Source organism: Gobio gobio (assembly GCF_949357685.1).
Source record: "Gobio gobio genome assembly, chromosome: 19".
NCBI classification, from domain to species: Eukaryota; Metazoa; Chordata; class Actinopteri; order Cypriniformes; family Gobionidae; genus Gobio; species Gobio gobio.
In genome coordinates, this window is record NC_137112.1 from 49,337,045 (window position 1) to 49,353,348 (window position 16,304).

At 39.4% G+C, this 16,304-nt stretch overlaps 1 protein-coding gene across 1 annotated transcript; it reads left to right on the forward strand.

Annotated features, from left to right (window-relative positions):
- Positions 1 to 103: 103 nt before the first annotated feature.
- Positions 104 to 12,182, forward strand: pole4 (polymerase (DNA-directed), epsilon 4, accessory subunit). Its single transcript, XM_079844102.1, has 4 exons — positions 104 to 399; positions 3,935 to 4,019; positions 5,272 to 5,313; positions 12,001 to 12,182. Exons 1-4 carry the CDS (start codon positions 157 to 159, stop codon positions 12,012 to 12,014), a joined length of 384 nt encoding a protein of 127 aa, XP_079700228.1. The 5' UTR covers positions 104 to 156; the 3' UTR covers positions 12,015 to 12,182.
- Positions 12,183 to 16,304: the final 4,122 nt, after the last annotated feature.

A 16,304-nucleotide genomic window follows, 5' to 3' on the forward strand; every position in this document is an offset into this window, starting at 1 on the left:
CAACAAATAAGTTTGTGTTGTCAAAAAGACGGCCTTTCCTGAGTGGAATCAGTTGGCCCGTTAAAATGACGTCGCGCTGTGACGTCTGTTCCGCCTCGAGGTTGTGTTTACAGTCAGATTTGGCGGGAGAAGATTCGACCATCCGCTCTCGGTTTAATGGCGGCGACTGCGTGCGCAGCTCCCGCGGAGTCGGATTTGGACCGCGGCGGAGCTGAAGACGAGCCCCGGGGCACCGAGCCGGAGGAGGACGGAGGGACTGGGTCAGCTGGGCCCACCGCGGCCGCGCAGCAGAACCGGCTCGCCAAGTTACCGCTGTCCCGCATTAAAGCTCTGATGAAAGCGGACCCGGATGTGAGTCTGGCGAGTCAGGAGTCGGTGTTCATCATCGCTAAAGCCACGGTGAGAAAAACACACTCTCTGAGCTCTCTGATCATGGTCATTTGTGCACTCTTATGGAAATATGATCATATTTTTTAATTACAATTTAAATCAGATTAATTTTCAAATTGTTTCAACATCTCAGGAAATGGGTTTTCTAATCAAAATGTGACTTTCTGTTACAGAACAGGGCATTGATTTCATAAATGTCCACTGTAGAGACGCCAGGACTTAAATCATGTTTATCAGGCATTCTGGAGACACAACAAGAGAATAGGGGAAGAAATTACATATCAATATTCCTATGAAATATTAGATATTATTATGAAAATGTTGCCAATTATTACTCCCATTATTACACTATTGCACCAAGAACACATTAATATGCAAATTAGATGCATTGTATTGAATGGGAAAATCCAAGTATGGCCATTTTACCCACATATTGCATAAAGTAAAATGGTATATCAATGCATATCTTTCATAACAGTTCAGAATCATCTTTAAACAAAGTTTGGTGTAAAAAAAATGCTGAAACCTAAAAATTGATTGGTGAATTAAAAATAAATCCCATTGTTTTTGCCTATACATGCATTTTCATGTCATTTTATTTTTTAAACAGCCTGTCCTGGTGTCACTAGAGGATATAGCATAACATATGAATAAAATATAATTTTTCAAAAATGTCATGTTTCTTATGTTCTAATGACATGAAAAAATACTAAATTCAAAACACTTTTTTTTATCTGGGTCCCAGGAGGATATGTACCAATAAAACCAGTCATAAGGGTCATTTTTTGAAATTGAGATTTATACATATAAAAGCTTAATCTTTCCATTGATGTGTGGTTTATAATATTTGGCCGAACTATTTGAAAATCTGCAAACAAATCTAAATATTGAGAAAATCTCCTTTAAAGCTCCACTGTGTGATATTTTCCTCCATCTAGTGGTGAACTGGTGTATGACCATCCAGTGAATATTAGTTTCTGTTCCTCTCAATTCCAATTTCGTTTTAACTCCTACGGTGGCTGATTTAGTCCAAGATTAACATGGCTTCCAGCTCGACCTCGTCCACATTTGATGCCATCGAGTGTTAAAACGCCAAAGGCGAAGCTTGAATTTACGGGAATGTCCCTCTTTGGCTAATGTACTTTTAAGATGGAGGATCAACATGGCGACCCGCATTCAAACCCTCACCCGTATGTGTTTACAATGGCATATTATAAACTTACCAGAATACTTTATTACTTGAAAGAAGTAAATATACATTAATGAGCACATATATTTTTGAAAGAACTAAGTGTTTTTAGCTATGAGTAAACTAAAAAAGTTACACAGTGTATCTTTTAAAGTTGTCCAGCTCTAGTGACTGACACTAGGGGTTGCAGCCTTTATCCTCCGTGTTAAAGCGTCCAGACCCGGGTTCGAGTCCAGCTTGGAGCGGGCGGTGTAAACAGGAGGGGTTGCACATTAATAGTTACCTGATAATTCATATTTTTAAACTGTATTTTCATTGTTGAAGTTCAAAAGTCTGGGTGTGCGACAAGAAAACAGTGATTTTGACACCTATAAGGAGGTTGAAGAGTATGAAAAATCATAATAGAGTAGTAAAAACAAATTAAGTTGGTTTTATTGTTAGCTTGACAAAGAAAGAGGAATTTGTCCAAAATGATATGTATTTTTAAAAATATGACAAAAGAACATAAAAGTGCCCGTAGTCTAAGAATCACCCATATAAATATATATAATATATATAAAACCTCATATTGGCCAGTGTTTCAGTTTCATTGTTCAACATGTACATGCATGTGTTATATATGTGTGATAGATATATATATATATTAGGGATGCCACAATTCTCAATATAATATTGAACTGTTCGGTACGGCATTCACGGTTCAATACGCGTTTGTGAATTACGTTTTTTTTCGGTTTCGCATTTTACTAATTATTTTTCTACAAATTCTATAATTTGCCTCCATCCCAATATACTGAACAACGCGACATACATTCAGATCACAGGTTAGTGGTAGAGTTATACTCACGGGACACTATAGATATTCACAATCACCAAAGTTCATTATTTGCATGCGTTTTAAAGCCTTCATTCACGTGCGCGGTTTTAACATGCGCTTTTCAGAGCGCGCGCACTAAACGCCTGTCAAACACGTGAATACTGGACTCAGTAGTCGTCTTACTGCGCTAATACTGTCAAATACACACAAGGTTACATAAACACAGTCGGTTATGTCTAAAGTGAAAATAAAATTGCGTGTGTCTGTATATTAGATGCGCGCAGGTCTTTAATTGACAGCAGCGCAGCCTATAGTGAACACTCGGTCCTTAAAGGGACAGTTCACCTATAAAATTATGTCATTATTTACTCACTCTAATATTGTTCCAAACCTGTATTCATTTCTTGATGACCGAATTTTCATTTGAGTGAAATATCCCTTTAATGTTAATACAACAACAAAAGACAAAGAGAAAATCACTCACTGCTCTTGACTGAAAAACTAATACAGCAGCTTTAATAAGAATCAATGTATATTTTATAGTGAAGTCTATGTAGTGTTTTATTTTTACATTTATTCATTCAATCTCATACTTAAATGCTGCTGTACAGCTCTGAGCTGCCGGTGTAAATCTTTATATATATTTATTATATATTATACAATACACTAGGAATGTGTACAAGGGTTTTTAAAGTAAAGTTTTAAGTTTAAGTAAGGTTTTTCAATTCTTTTAAGTAAAATAAAGAAAGAGTATTGCAATAAAAAAAGTCTTTTTTCTCTTTAACCTCTTGCTGTTCCTGTCGCCTAAGAATAGAATAACAAAAAATGTATGTGACAAGCCATCAGAACCGAACCGAACCGAAAACCGTGGGTAAAAACCGAGGAGTGTATTGAACCGTGGACTAACTGTAGTGTTGCATCCCTAAAATATATATATATATAAACAAACCAAATATTGATGCATTAATGACAATCACAAGTCATTTTTGTAGTTTCAATAAAACTATTTGTGTGTGTTAGCCGGGCCAGATAACACAATCTTAGTGAAAATATAGAATAGATCCTAGAAAACCAAACTGTTTAAGGCATTAAAATAGCCGTAGAAGATCAGTAAATGTAAATCTCTCTCTCATATATCTGTCTATCACTCTTTATGGGGTTTTTTTTGTCTGTAGTTTGCAGATTGTAAGACAAAATATAGTAAGACAATCTCAGATCACATTTAAGCTAAATCCCATGAGCAAGTGTAATATAATTTAATATGAATAAATAGGCACTAATTATTGTAATTGCATGGCAGAATTGTTGAAAATGAAGTGTCAAAAAATGTCACAGTCCTACCGTGTGACTGTTCATATGATACAGCAGCTTCTATAATGAATGAAAGAGGAGAGATGATCTGTTCAAAATATTTGAAGACCAGTCTGTGTCTAACTACCGTCAGGACTTGAATTCACAACTTTTATGGATCACCTACTCTTGTGTGGATAAAGACACATCTCACATCGGAGTTAACAAAATTGTTGTTCTGCTTGCAGGAGCTTTTTGTTGAGATGATCGCAAAGGACGCTCTTGTTTATGCACAACAGGGAAAGAGAAAAACTCTACAACGCAAAGACTTGGGTAAGTTAAAACGTTAAAGGAACACGCCACTATTATTGAAAACAGGCTGATTCTCCGACTCCTCTAGAGTTAAACAGTTGAGTTTGACCGTTTTGAGCCGATCTCCGGGTCTACACTGTTAGCATAGCTTAGCATAGATCATTGAATCTGATTAGACCGTAAGCATCTCGCTCAAAAATGACCAAAGAGTTTCCATATTTCTGTTTAAAACTCGACTCTTCTGTAGTTCCATCGTGTGCTAAGACCGACGGAAAATGAGAAGTTGTGATGTTCTAGGCCGATATGGCAGGAACTATACTCTCATTCCTGCGTAATAATCAAGAGCTGTGAGCCGCCCCATGAGTGCAGCGGCGCAATGATATCACACAGCGGCTGAAAATAGTCTAAAGTGTCTAAAGTGAAAATAAAATCGCGTGTGTCTGTATATTAGATGCGCGCAGGTCTTAAATTGACAGCGGCGCAGCCTATAGTGAACACGCGGTCCTTAAAGGGACAGTTCACCTATAAAATTGTCATTATTTACTCACTCTAATATTGTTCCAAACCTGTATTCATTTCTTGATGACCGAATTTTCATTTGAGTGAAATATCCCTTTAATGTTAATACAACAACAAAAGACAAAGAGAAAATCACTCACTGCTCTTGACTGAAAAACTAATACAGTAGCTAAGAATTAGTGTATATTTTATAGTGAAGTCTATGTAGTGTTTTATTTTTACATTTATTTATTCAATCTCATACTTAAATGCTGCTGTACAGCTCTGAGCTGCCAGTGTAAATCTTTATATATATATTTATTATATATTTTCCAATACACTAGGAATGTGTACAAGGGTTTTTTAAGTAAAGTTTTAAGTTTAAGTAAGGTTTTATAATAATCAAGAGCTGTGAGCCGCCCCATGAGTGCAGCGGCGCAGTGATATTACACAGCGGCTGAAAATAGTCCCAGCGCTCCCAGTGTGAGCCGCTCGACCCTCTGGTTATGTTGGCGGAAGTTAGCCTGTGTGATATCACTGCTCTTTGGACATTTTTGAGCGAAATGCTAACGGTCTAATCAGATTCAATGATCTATGCTAAGCTATGCTAACAGTGTAGACCCGGAGATCGGCTCAAAACGCTCAAACTCAACTGATTAACTCTAGAAGAGTCGGAGAATGAGAAAATAGTGGCGTGTTCCTTTATATATTCTAAAATATAATTTTTAACTAGTGGTGTTGATGCAGTGATGACTGATGCTTTTTCTCTTGGCAGATAATGCTATTGAAGCAATAGATGAATTTGCATTTTTGGAAGGTAAGACTGAATGATATTTCCTGCTGGCAATGGGTCTAAAGGAGCGAGAGAGAGTGTTATGGATCATTCTGATTGCCTATATAATTCTTTCCTCCCTTCAAACCTCACTTTCCAAGAATGGCAAAGCTAAAACCAAGCCTTGGTGTCAGATTATATGTGACTACGCAGACCTTGGGATTCTAGGAAATCAAAAACTGAAGCAGTTGGTAATGGCGGGACTGTTTCGTTAAAGAGATTCTGTGTTGTTGTTGAGAGTTTGTAGAGTTCATGTGAACCTCAGGACAGTATGAATGCAGTCTGTCCTAAATCATTTATCACAATAGGGGCTTTCGTCTCCGTAGTTCCTATAATTAACCCTTAATCGGCCCTTGCGGTCCAGCTTACCCCACTGGACTTTTCCTCCATTTTTAAAAAGTGTTCCCTTCATCTCAGGGCCATGAGACTCTGTGACTTTTCCTAAATAATCTAAACATGCACAAACAATCTGGGCTTGATTTGGTTGTTCTAAAGGTGTGTAAAAAAAATGACTGTTTAAGTCCCTCGGGGTCAGATTGACCCCACATTGAAAATGAATGGGAAAGTGTAAAAAAAAAAAAAAAAAAATCACATTTTTTGTCCAAAAAAATTAACTAAATCCAGTATAAATCTGAAAATTTCCACATTTATATCAAGGTCTGGTCCTAGAGCATAAACACAAAGTAGAACAAACTTTCTATCTCATATACACACACACACACGTACACACACAACAACTGCAACAGAGAGCATTTTTATTGAAATTGGCAAATAAAATCAACAAAACTGGCATAAATCTAAAAGATTTTCATACATAAATGAAGGACAAATACTAGAGCACAAATGCAATATGGAACAAGCATGTTCACTCACACACACACACGCATTTTTTTTTATTTTGGCAATGAATGGGAAAATGTAAAAAATGCTTTTTTTTCACTTTGTTTGTAAAAATAAATCAACTAAATCCAGTATAAATCTGAAAATGTCTACATTTATATCAAGATCTGGTCCTAGAGCATAAACACAAAGTGGAACGAACTTTCTGTCTCATACACACACGCACACACACACACACACACACACACACACACACACACACACACACACACACACACACACACACACACACACACAGAAACACACACACGTGTGTGACTGCAACAGAGAGCATTTTTTATAGAAACTGGCAAATAAAATCAACAAAACTGGCATAAATCTGAAAAAATTCCATACATAAATGAAGGACAAATACTAGAGCACAAATGCAACATGGAACAATCATGAGAAAGAGAGAGAAAAGGGCAAATAAAAGAAAGATGAAAGGCAGCTTAACTTCTGCATAACTTCCCTCTGGACCTCTAGTGGATAATGTGGTCATTGCTCTCTCTCTCTCTCTCTCTCTCTCTCTCTCTCTCTCTCTCTCTCGCTCTCGCTCTCAGCTCTCGCTCTCGCTCTCGCTTCTCGCTCTCGCTCTCGCTCTCGCTCTCGCTCTCTCTCTCTCTCTCTCTCTCTCTCTCTCTCTCTCTCTCTCTCTCTCTCTCTCTCTCTCTCTCTCTCTCTCTCTCTCTCTCTCTCTCTCTCTCTCTCTCTCTCTCTCTCTCTCTCTCTCTCTCTCTCTCTCTCTCTCTCTCTCTCTCTCTCTCTCTCTCTCTCTCTCTCTCTCTCTCTCTCTCTCTCTCTCTCTCTCTCTCTCTCTCTCTCTCTCTCTAAAAAAAGTTTGGGGTCTATCTGAGCACAAGGGACTCAAACGTAAACCCTGAGGGACGATTAAGGGTTAATGGTGGTTTTGAGTTATAAAGGCCACATTTACACGTCAGGTCTTCCGATTTGGGGACTATATCCGATGTTTTTGACGACCCGCTTTCATCATCTTTTAAAAGCGAGCCGTATCCGATATTTGCATTTACACTATACACTGGCCAAACAGCCCCAGACGCGGAAAAGGAAGTAAAACGGCGCGATATGCAATGGACGCACGAGATGATTATTCAATGTTCTGCTTTAAAGGTCTGCACAACATTGCTCTTGTTAGGGGTGGGAATCATAAGGCACTTAACGATCCGATTCTGGGAGTAACGATCCGATTCCCAAAACGATTCTTAACATACTTTTTTGGTAACTAATGATCCTGCTGTGCAAATACATGAACTTTAACCAAAATTGGAGTTACTATGCTTTTTGTTTATAGTTATAATATCTGTTTGACAGTATTGCCATATTAAATATGATTGTTTTCAATATTTGTATTTTATTAACAAAGTTATATTCAGGATTAACAAGCTCTGAATGAAGCCATACAATTGCAAAGAACAATCATTAAGAATAAACGGTTCTCAATTTACAACTAAGTGTGACTTTTTCAGTTTATTTAGAACATTTTAACGAAAAAAAAGTTTCCTGTCAAGTCAAATTTTTTGGACTTGAACTTGGAAAACGCTGTGTGCTGACGTCTTTCAGCGGGGAAAGTGTTCATTCATGTTTATTCTTATCAATGAGCTAGAAGGAAGAGATGATCGGTTCTCGAGCCGATCTGAGGCAGTACAGTGATCACCACACATTGAAGAGACACAAAACGCTATTTGTGGTTTACATTTCTTTAAAAAAGACAATTTTAACGTTAAGACTTTTTCATATCCAAAGTAACTTGATCTGTCCTGTCTGTCGGCGTGTTGGGGTAACGCATTACAAGTAACTTGAGTTGCGTAATAATATTACTTTTTTCAAGTAACTAGTAAAGTAACGCATTACTTTTCAAATTTACAACAAAATATCGGAGTTACTTTTTCACATTAATTTGACTGACAGCTCTCCTGTCCTCATGTTGAGTTTGTGTGTGTGTGTGTGTGTGTGTGTGTGTGTGTGTGTGTGTGTGTGTGTGTGTGTGTGTGTGTGTGTGTGTGTGTGTGTGTGTGTGTGTGTGTGTGTGTGTGTGTGTGTGTGTGTGTGTGTGTGTGTGTGTGTGTGTGTGTGTGTGTGTGTGTGTGTGTGTGTGTGTGTGTGTGTGTGTGTGTGTGTGTGTGTGTGTGTGTGTGTGTGTGTGTGTGAACATGATGGTTATTGTAGTTCTAGACTAAATGTGAGCATTTATTCATCTCACTTGCACAATAAAGATTCTGTCCTCCTCAAAATGAATAAAATCAGTCAAATGCTAAATCAGAATACTATGCAAACCTCCAATAATTAAATGTTAAATAAAACAACTATTTTTATGCATAATCTACCTTTATATTTAATTGACCAATGTCTTGCTGCTGACCTTTGATGATGAAAATGACTAGATTTTTTGTTTTTATTGGTCAAACTTTTTTCTCCTGCATCTATTCTCTCATTATCCAGAGCTGCGCCCTCTAGTGTTCATGAGAGAATCTGCATTAGCTTATTATTTACATTTTGGTATGAAGAGGTCTTGACAAAAATAACTTTTTGTTATAAAAACAAAAACAAGCCCAGCCCAGGTGAGAAAAAGTAACATAATGCATTACTTTTCTTAAAAAGTAACTAAGTTACTCAATTAGTTACTTTTTAAGGGAGTAACGCAATATTGTAATGCATTACTTTTCAAAATAACTTTCCCCAACACTGGTTGTCAGTGTCCTCTTTGCTCCGCGATGTATTTTCTTTACGTGTGTGTGTGTGTGTGTGTGTGTGTGTGTGTGGCGTGAGAGTGCCATGGCATGTGGGACACATAGACCGTAAAAAAGGTCAGACATAGCAACAGTAACTAAAGGGGCGGGGCTTTGCGAACGGTCAAATCACAAGCATATTAATGTTCGTCTATCAACTGGTTGTTCTGTTTGGCCGGTGAACGAACACACACGCACGCACACACGCACACAAACACGCACGCGCACACACACACACAAACACGCACGCACACACGCACACAAACACGCACGCGCACACACGCACGCGCACACACACACACACACACGCACACAAACGCACACACGCACGCACACAAACACACACGCACGCACACAAACACACCCGCACACACACACACACACGCGCACACAAACACACACACACGCACGCGCACACACGCACGCACACAAACACACGCACACAAACACACACGCACTCAAACACACGCACGCACACAAACACACGCACACAAACACACGCACACGCACTCAAACACACGCACACAAACACACGCACACACACAAACACACGCACGCGCACACACGCACGCACACAAACACACGCACACAAACACACACACACTCAAACACACGCACACACACACAAACCGGCACACACAAACACACACGCACGCGCACACACGCACGCACACAAACACACACACTCAAACACACGCACACATGCACGCACACACACACACACACACAAACACGCACACACAAACACACACGCACACACACACACACTGGTGAATTGAACACAGAATCAATTCTGAATCGTTAGATAACGAATCGCGATGTATCGACCTTTTCTCCCACCCCTAGTTTAAAACACGCCAGCGAAACGGTATGAATAAAGAACACTACAGTACTTGTTGGCAAATCATTCTAAAGTAATTAATTTGTTGACTAGATGCTGCATGAACAGGTAAAGAACAGCAGTGTGTGTGTTTGTCGTCGAGGCTGAGCGGACGCTAACATTAGCGCTACCTCAAGCAGTTAAAACAATGTGATAAAAACACACGCAAGTCAACAAAATGTTGCATTTTTTTGCGATCCTGTATAGTTCATAATTTCACCGCAAAATAAATCGCAAAAAATTATTTTAATGGGATAGTTCACCCAGAAATGAACATTAGCCCATGATTTCCTCTCCCTCAAGTCATCCGAGGTGTGTGTGACATTCTTCTTTCAGATATAATCTGAGTTATATTACAAAAGTCCAGGCTAATCCAAGCTTTAGAATTGGATTCATAGTTGCTTTGTTTTTGAATAAAAAGTGCATCTATCCATCATATAACTGCTCCAGCGGCTCTGGGGTGTTAATAAAGGCCTTCTGAAGCGAATCAACGCGTTTGTGTAAGAAAAATATCCATATTTAAAACTTTATCAAGTAAACTTTCGGCCTCCGCCTTCTGTGGAAAAGTGTTGAATGTTGAAAGTGAAACTCAAGATGTGTGTGTGACGTCATGACGAGCGGAGCTGAGCGTTAGTCTTTCCATCCGCAGGAGAACTTTACACACTTCCATAAATTGAACACGGAAGGCGGAGGCCGAAAATGTACTTGATAAATTAATTATTTGAAGATTGGTCATATTCCCACCCTAAGTTATCATGTTATTAAAGCTCGACAGTACAGCACTGGACTAGCCTTTTAAGATCCCAAAATAAACAAGATTTGTGCATTTTGTGTGTTCTATTGTCATTTATGACTATTGTGCATTAACATAATACATAATATGCTAAATGTATTATCCTAATTATTTAAAAAAAAAAACATTGCAAATTGTTCGTAAATTTCTGGAAATTACCACCACAAAATCAGCCATTTTGATCACAAAAATCACAAAAAAATATCCCGAAATCTTGGAGGGACTGAGTAACTAAGGTTAATCAATGCTGTGAGTATTGTTCATTGTTAGTATGTTCATTTCAACATTAAATTGAGTTTGAGTTTTTATCTGGTAAGCTTGGTTAATGCACTATGAACTAACATGAATGATCAAGGTACAATATTGCTCATATTAATACATGCTGTAAAAATGTATGCATAATGCATATAGTTCATGTAAACTAACACATCCTTGATGCACATGGACTTGCGTGTTATCTATGATAAGTACATGCATGTTTCTAGATTATAGCTAAAGAAACAAATTTGACCTGTAATATTTTAAGGTTTAAATTATTGTCTGAAGACTTTGTTCTGTTAGAACTTCTCATTTTAATATTCATGTTTTTAATTTAGCACATTTTCATAGATTAGTAATGTTTTTTTTATTTCTTGTTATAAAGTTCAGCACTGGTTTACTTATGTTTTTTATCCAGTATCCATTGTATCGGCCGATTAATCGGTCCAACCTAGTTATCGGTAAAATCCACGATCAGTCGACCTCTATTAATGTCAATCAAACAACAAAACAAAATAGAATAATAACTTGAATCAGTGTAGAGTTAGTTTCTAGAGTGAAGACTATGCTCTGTTTTTGTCATTGTTTGTAATTTACATTTACATAAATACTATAATATTTAAAATTATATAAAATTACTCCTATCATGAAATACGATTTTGGTAAACACACTAAAACTGAAAGATCTTCACGACAAAACATCAAAATAAAAGTGTGATTAAAGAATAAAGCAGTTCATATTTCTAAGGAATATCATACAAGCAAGACATGTTTTACATTTATAGTTTTGGTTTTGATTTTGTTGTTGTTGTAAATTAATTGTTATATTGAATTTGAAAAGCTTGATTTAAATTGTTGTATTAATATTTGTATTAAATCCTACAACACAGAACCCCCAAAAATAAATCAAATTCAAATTGAAACCAGAATTTAGGGGGAAAATATAAATGTATTTCAAGGGGATTCATCTGTGGAGTTTAATTGTGAACAAACTAATGTACATTCATTCTCAAGTTTTAAAGCATTTCTTTCCCCATTAATGGTAAATGAATATCGTGATAAATTGTGATTTAATATTAAAGTGTTTTCTCAACTGTGTTTTCTCTCTTGTGTAGGTGCGCTGGACTGACTGACATCCTCAGATCTGACAGGGATTTATTATTATTATTATTATTATTATTGTGCTGTTGGTATGTTTGGGCAGTTTGATCATATTGTACAGTTGTCACTGTTGTAAAATGCCAATTGTATTTTTCTCTGTTATATGTTTAGTGTTAAAAATAAAGTGCAGTTCTTTTATCTGTTCTGAGGGTTGTGTTTCTTGCATTGCTAGACTTTGATTATCAAGGAAATTTCCTCTTAAAATGAAAGAGAAATCCTAGTGAAGAAAGTCATTCAGAAAGCATCTTAAGGTCCAGAAGTGTTAAGACGAGGACTTTTTTAAGAGTTTCTGTAGCAGAGAAAATGGACAAAACGTGAAGAGCGAGAAGAAGTATGTCAGTGTGAGTTAACATGACACCACTCATTAGATCATGTGTGACCGATCTTCGAGACACGCTAACATCTCCCACAGCGCAGAGAAGAAGAAATCACTGCATTCACAAACACAAGCCGTGATGATTTGGGTCTGCCACAGCCTTCTATAAGAAGAGTGATCACATGAGGATCGTGTCGCTGCTCATTTCCTATCAAACACATCAAGTACAAAATGAATATACACTCTAAAACATGCTGGGTTACAAACAACCCAAATTGGTTTGAAAATGGACAAACCCGGCGATTGGGCTGTTTTAACCCTGCGGTCGGGCTGTTTTAACCCTGCGGTTGGGCTGTTTTAACCCTGCGGTTGGGCTGTTTTAACCCGGCGGTTGGGCTGTTTTAACCCTGCGGTTGGGCTGTTTTAACCCTGCGGTTGGGCTGTTTTAACCCTGCGGTTGGGTTGTTTTAACCCTGCGGTTGGGCTGTTTTAACCCTGCGGTCGGGCTGTTTTAACCCTGCGGTTGGGTTGTTTTAACCCTGCGGTTGGGCTGTTTTAACCCGGCGGTTGGGCTGTTTTAACCCTGCGGTTGGGCTGTTTTAACCCTGCGGTTGGGCTGTTTTAACCCTGCGGTTGGGCTGTTTTACCCCGGCGGTTGGGCTGTTTTAACCCTGCGGTTGGGCTGTTTTAACCCTGCGGTTGGGCTGTTTTAACCCTGCGGTTGGGCTGTTTTAACCCGGCGGTTGGGCTGTTTTAACCCTGCGGTTGGGCTGTTTTAACCCTGCGGTTGGGCTGTTTTAACCCTGCGGTTGGGTTGTTTTAACCCAGCAATTGGGCTGTTTTAACCCGGTGGTTGGGCTGTTTTAACCCGGCGGTTGGGCTGTTTTAACCCGGCGGTTGGGCTGTTTTAACCCTGCGGTTGGGCTGTTTTAACCCGGCGGTTGGGCTGTTTTAACCCTGCGGTTGGGCTGTTTTAACCCTGCGGTTGGGCTGTTTTAACCCGGCGGTTGGGCTGTTTTAACCCTGCGGTTGGGCTGTTTTAACCCTGCGGTTGGGCTGTTTTAACCCTGCGGTTGGGCTGTTTTAACCCTGCGGTTGGGCTGTTTTAACCCTGCGGTTGGGCTGTTTTAACCCGGCGGTTGGGCTGTTTTAACCCAGCGGTTGGGCTGTTTTAACCCTGCGGTTGGGCTGTTTTAACTCGGCGGTTGGGCTGTTTTAACCCTGCGGTTGGGCTGTTTTAACCCAGAATTTTTTAGAGTGTATATATATACATATGTTTGTGAGAGAGGACGGTAAAACAGGAAAAATGAGGCCTGTAATCTCAAAGTGAGGCTTATAATCAGGGCTTGATTAACTCTTGCTTCGCAGACACTGGTTAGAGCTTTTCCAAAGTTACTCAGCATTTTCAGCTTTATACGATGCAAAACAGACAAAAAAACCTCACACTTATACACACAAAAACACTCGCACACACAAATTAACGCGTGCCATTCCAAAAAGTAATTATGTTTTTGTGTGTGTGTGTTTTTGTCTGTTTTACACTCTTGATGTTTTAGAGATCTTCACTGTTGAGCCTTTTTTCTGCATTCTGGCTGATTTGTAGATTGTATGCACAAAAAAACTCTGTATTTTCAAATTTTTGCCAATTTCCCATTCATTTCCTATGGGGGTCATTTTTGACCCGAAGGTCCTGAGTGTGACTTTTTTTTTTACGGCCACTTGGACTTTTCAAATCCTGTCCCCAATTTTGTTGGGTGTTCATATACCAAGTACCAATAAAGTCAGACCATTCCGATGAAGCTACGATTTTTAACTTTATTTTAATTCGGGTCAGAAATGACCGAAGAGCCCCAGAGGGTTAAACTCTTCTTCAACACCAGCACAGATCGTCTACTCTCGTCTTCTTCTTGAGTTCTGATTGGCTGTAGGTCTGTCCAATTGAGTGCAGAGAAACAGCCCATAATCACAGCTTGATGTCTTTGTGTTGTGCACTGGCCACTGTTGAGGAAAGACGATTGGCCCATGGGCAGGGTATGTTTTCGCAGATGGCATATTTTCGATCAAATGATCCCAGGTATGCCAAAACCATAAAGTCCCAAAACAGTTTCTCCACAAGAGCTCAGGCTCAGAATGTCTGCACATATTGATTCCTGATGTTTAGTTGGGATGTTTTCTCTCACTCCTCCCTCCAGACCCCAGGACTGTATTTTATCCAGCTCCAACATTTCTGAATGTAATAAATCACAAGTTTACAGGGAACAAAAAAAAGTTGGGCATTTTACTGTAAGGTGTTTCCTTCCCTTCAGCATCCAACCTCAGGCCCATATTTCATTGCATACAGCTGTTTTTAACAGAATTTGTTATTGATTTATTATCGGGAGCTTTTCGGTTGATCTGTGCGTTAAAGGGTTAGTTCACCCAAAAATGTAAATTGTGTCATTAATGACTGAGCCTCATGTGGTTGGACACCCGTCAGACCTCCGTTCATCTTCAGACACAAATGAAGATATTTTAGTGTAAAGCTGATGCTGAGAAAGGCTTCAGATAGGCCTCCATTGGCATTCAGTACATTTACACTCACAAGACCCATAAAAGGCACTAAAAACGCCGCTACAAAGTCCATCTCACCACAGTGACTCTACAATAATCTTACGATGCGACGACAATAGGTTTTGTGCGCAAAGAAAATCAAAATAACACCTTTATCCAGCTTGTTCTTGTCTTCCGTGTGTGTCTCCACGACGCATGCGTGAGAATATGAGCAGATCCGGCGTTCGGACACATGACCCAGAAGAGATTTGTTTACGAGCAGAGGAAGACACGCGTATCTCAGCTGTTGAATTCTACACTGATCGTGCTTTAGGTCTCGTAGTTCTCAAAATGGGGCTAAAGTGAGCATTTCATGGATTCCTGAACGCCGGATCTGCTCATATTCTCACGCATGCGTCGTGGAGACACACACGGAAGACAAGAACAAGCTGGATAAAGGTGTTATTTTGATTTTTTTTTGCGCACAAAAACTATTCTACTGTTTTAACCCAACGGTTGGGCAGTTTTAACCCAGAGGTTGGGCAGTTTTAACCCAGAGGTTGGGCAGTTTTAACCCAGAGGTTGGGCTGTTTTAACCCGGCAGATGGGCTGTTTTAACCCAACGGTTGGGCTGTTTTAACCCAGAGGTTGGGCTGTTTTAACCCAGAGGTTGGGCTGTTTTAACCCAGAGGTTGGGCTGTTTTAACCCAGAGGTTGGGCTGTTTTAACCCAGAGGTTGGGCTGTTTTAACCCAGAGGTTGGGCAGTTTTAAGACGCGCGTATCTCAGCTGTTGAATTCTACACTGATCGTGCTTTAGGTCTCGTAGTTCTCAAAATGGGGCTAAAGTGGCATTTCATGGATTCCTGAACGCCGGATCTGCTCATATTCTCGCGCATGCGTCGTGGAGACACACACGGAAGACAATAACAAGCTGGATAAAGGCGTTATTTTGATTTTTTTTGCGCACAAAAACTATTGTTGTCGTTGCATCGTAAAATTATTGTAGAGTCACTGTGGTGAGATGGACTTTGTAACGACGTTTTTAGTGCCTTTTCTGGGTCTTGTGAGTGTAAATGTACTGAATGCCAATGGAGGCCTATCTGAAGCCTTTCTCAGCATCAGCTTTACACTAAAATATCTTCATTTGTGTCTGAAGATGAACGGAGGTCTGACGGGTGTCCAACCACATGAGGCTGAGGAATTAATGACAGAATTTTCATTTTTGGGTGAACTAACCCTTTAATTGAAGAGAGTTGTGCGTTTCTCAACACTGAGATGAAAACAGCACACACACGAGGGGGGGAGCGAGGGAGATGGTGGGTGTGTGAGAGAAAAAACAGGGGAAGGGAGGGAGAGAGGAGAGAAATAAAAACAGCACAAGAGGACAGCAGAGAGACGGAGGAGGTTCCACC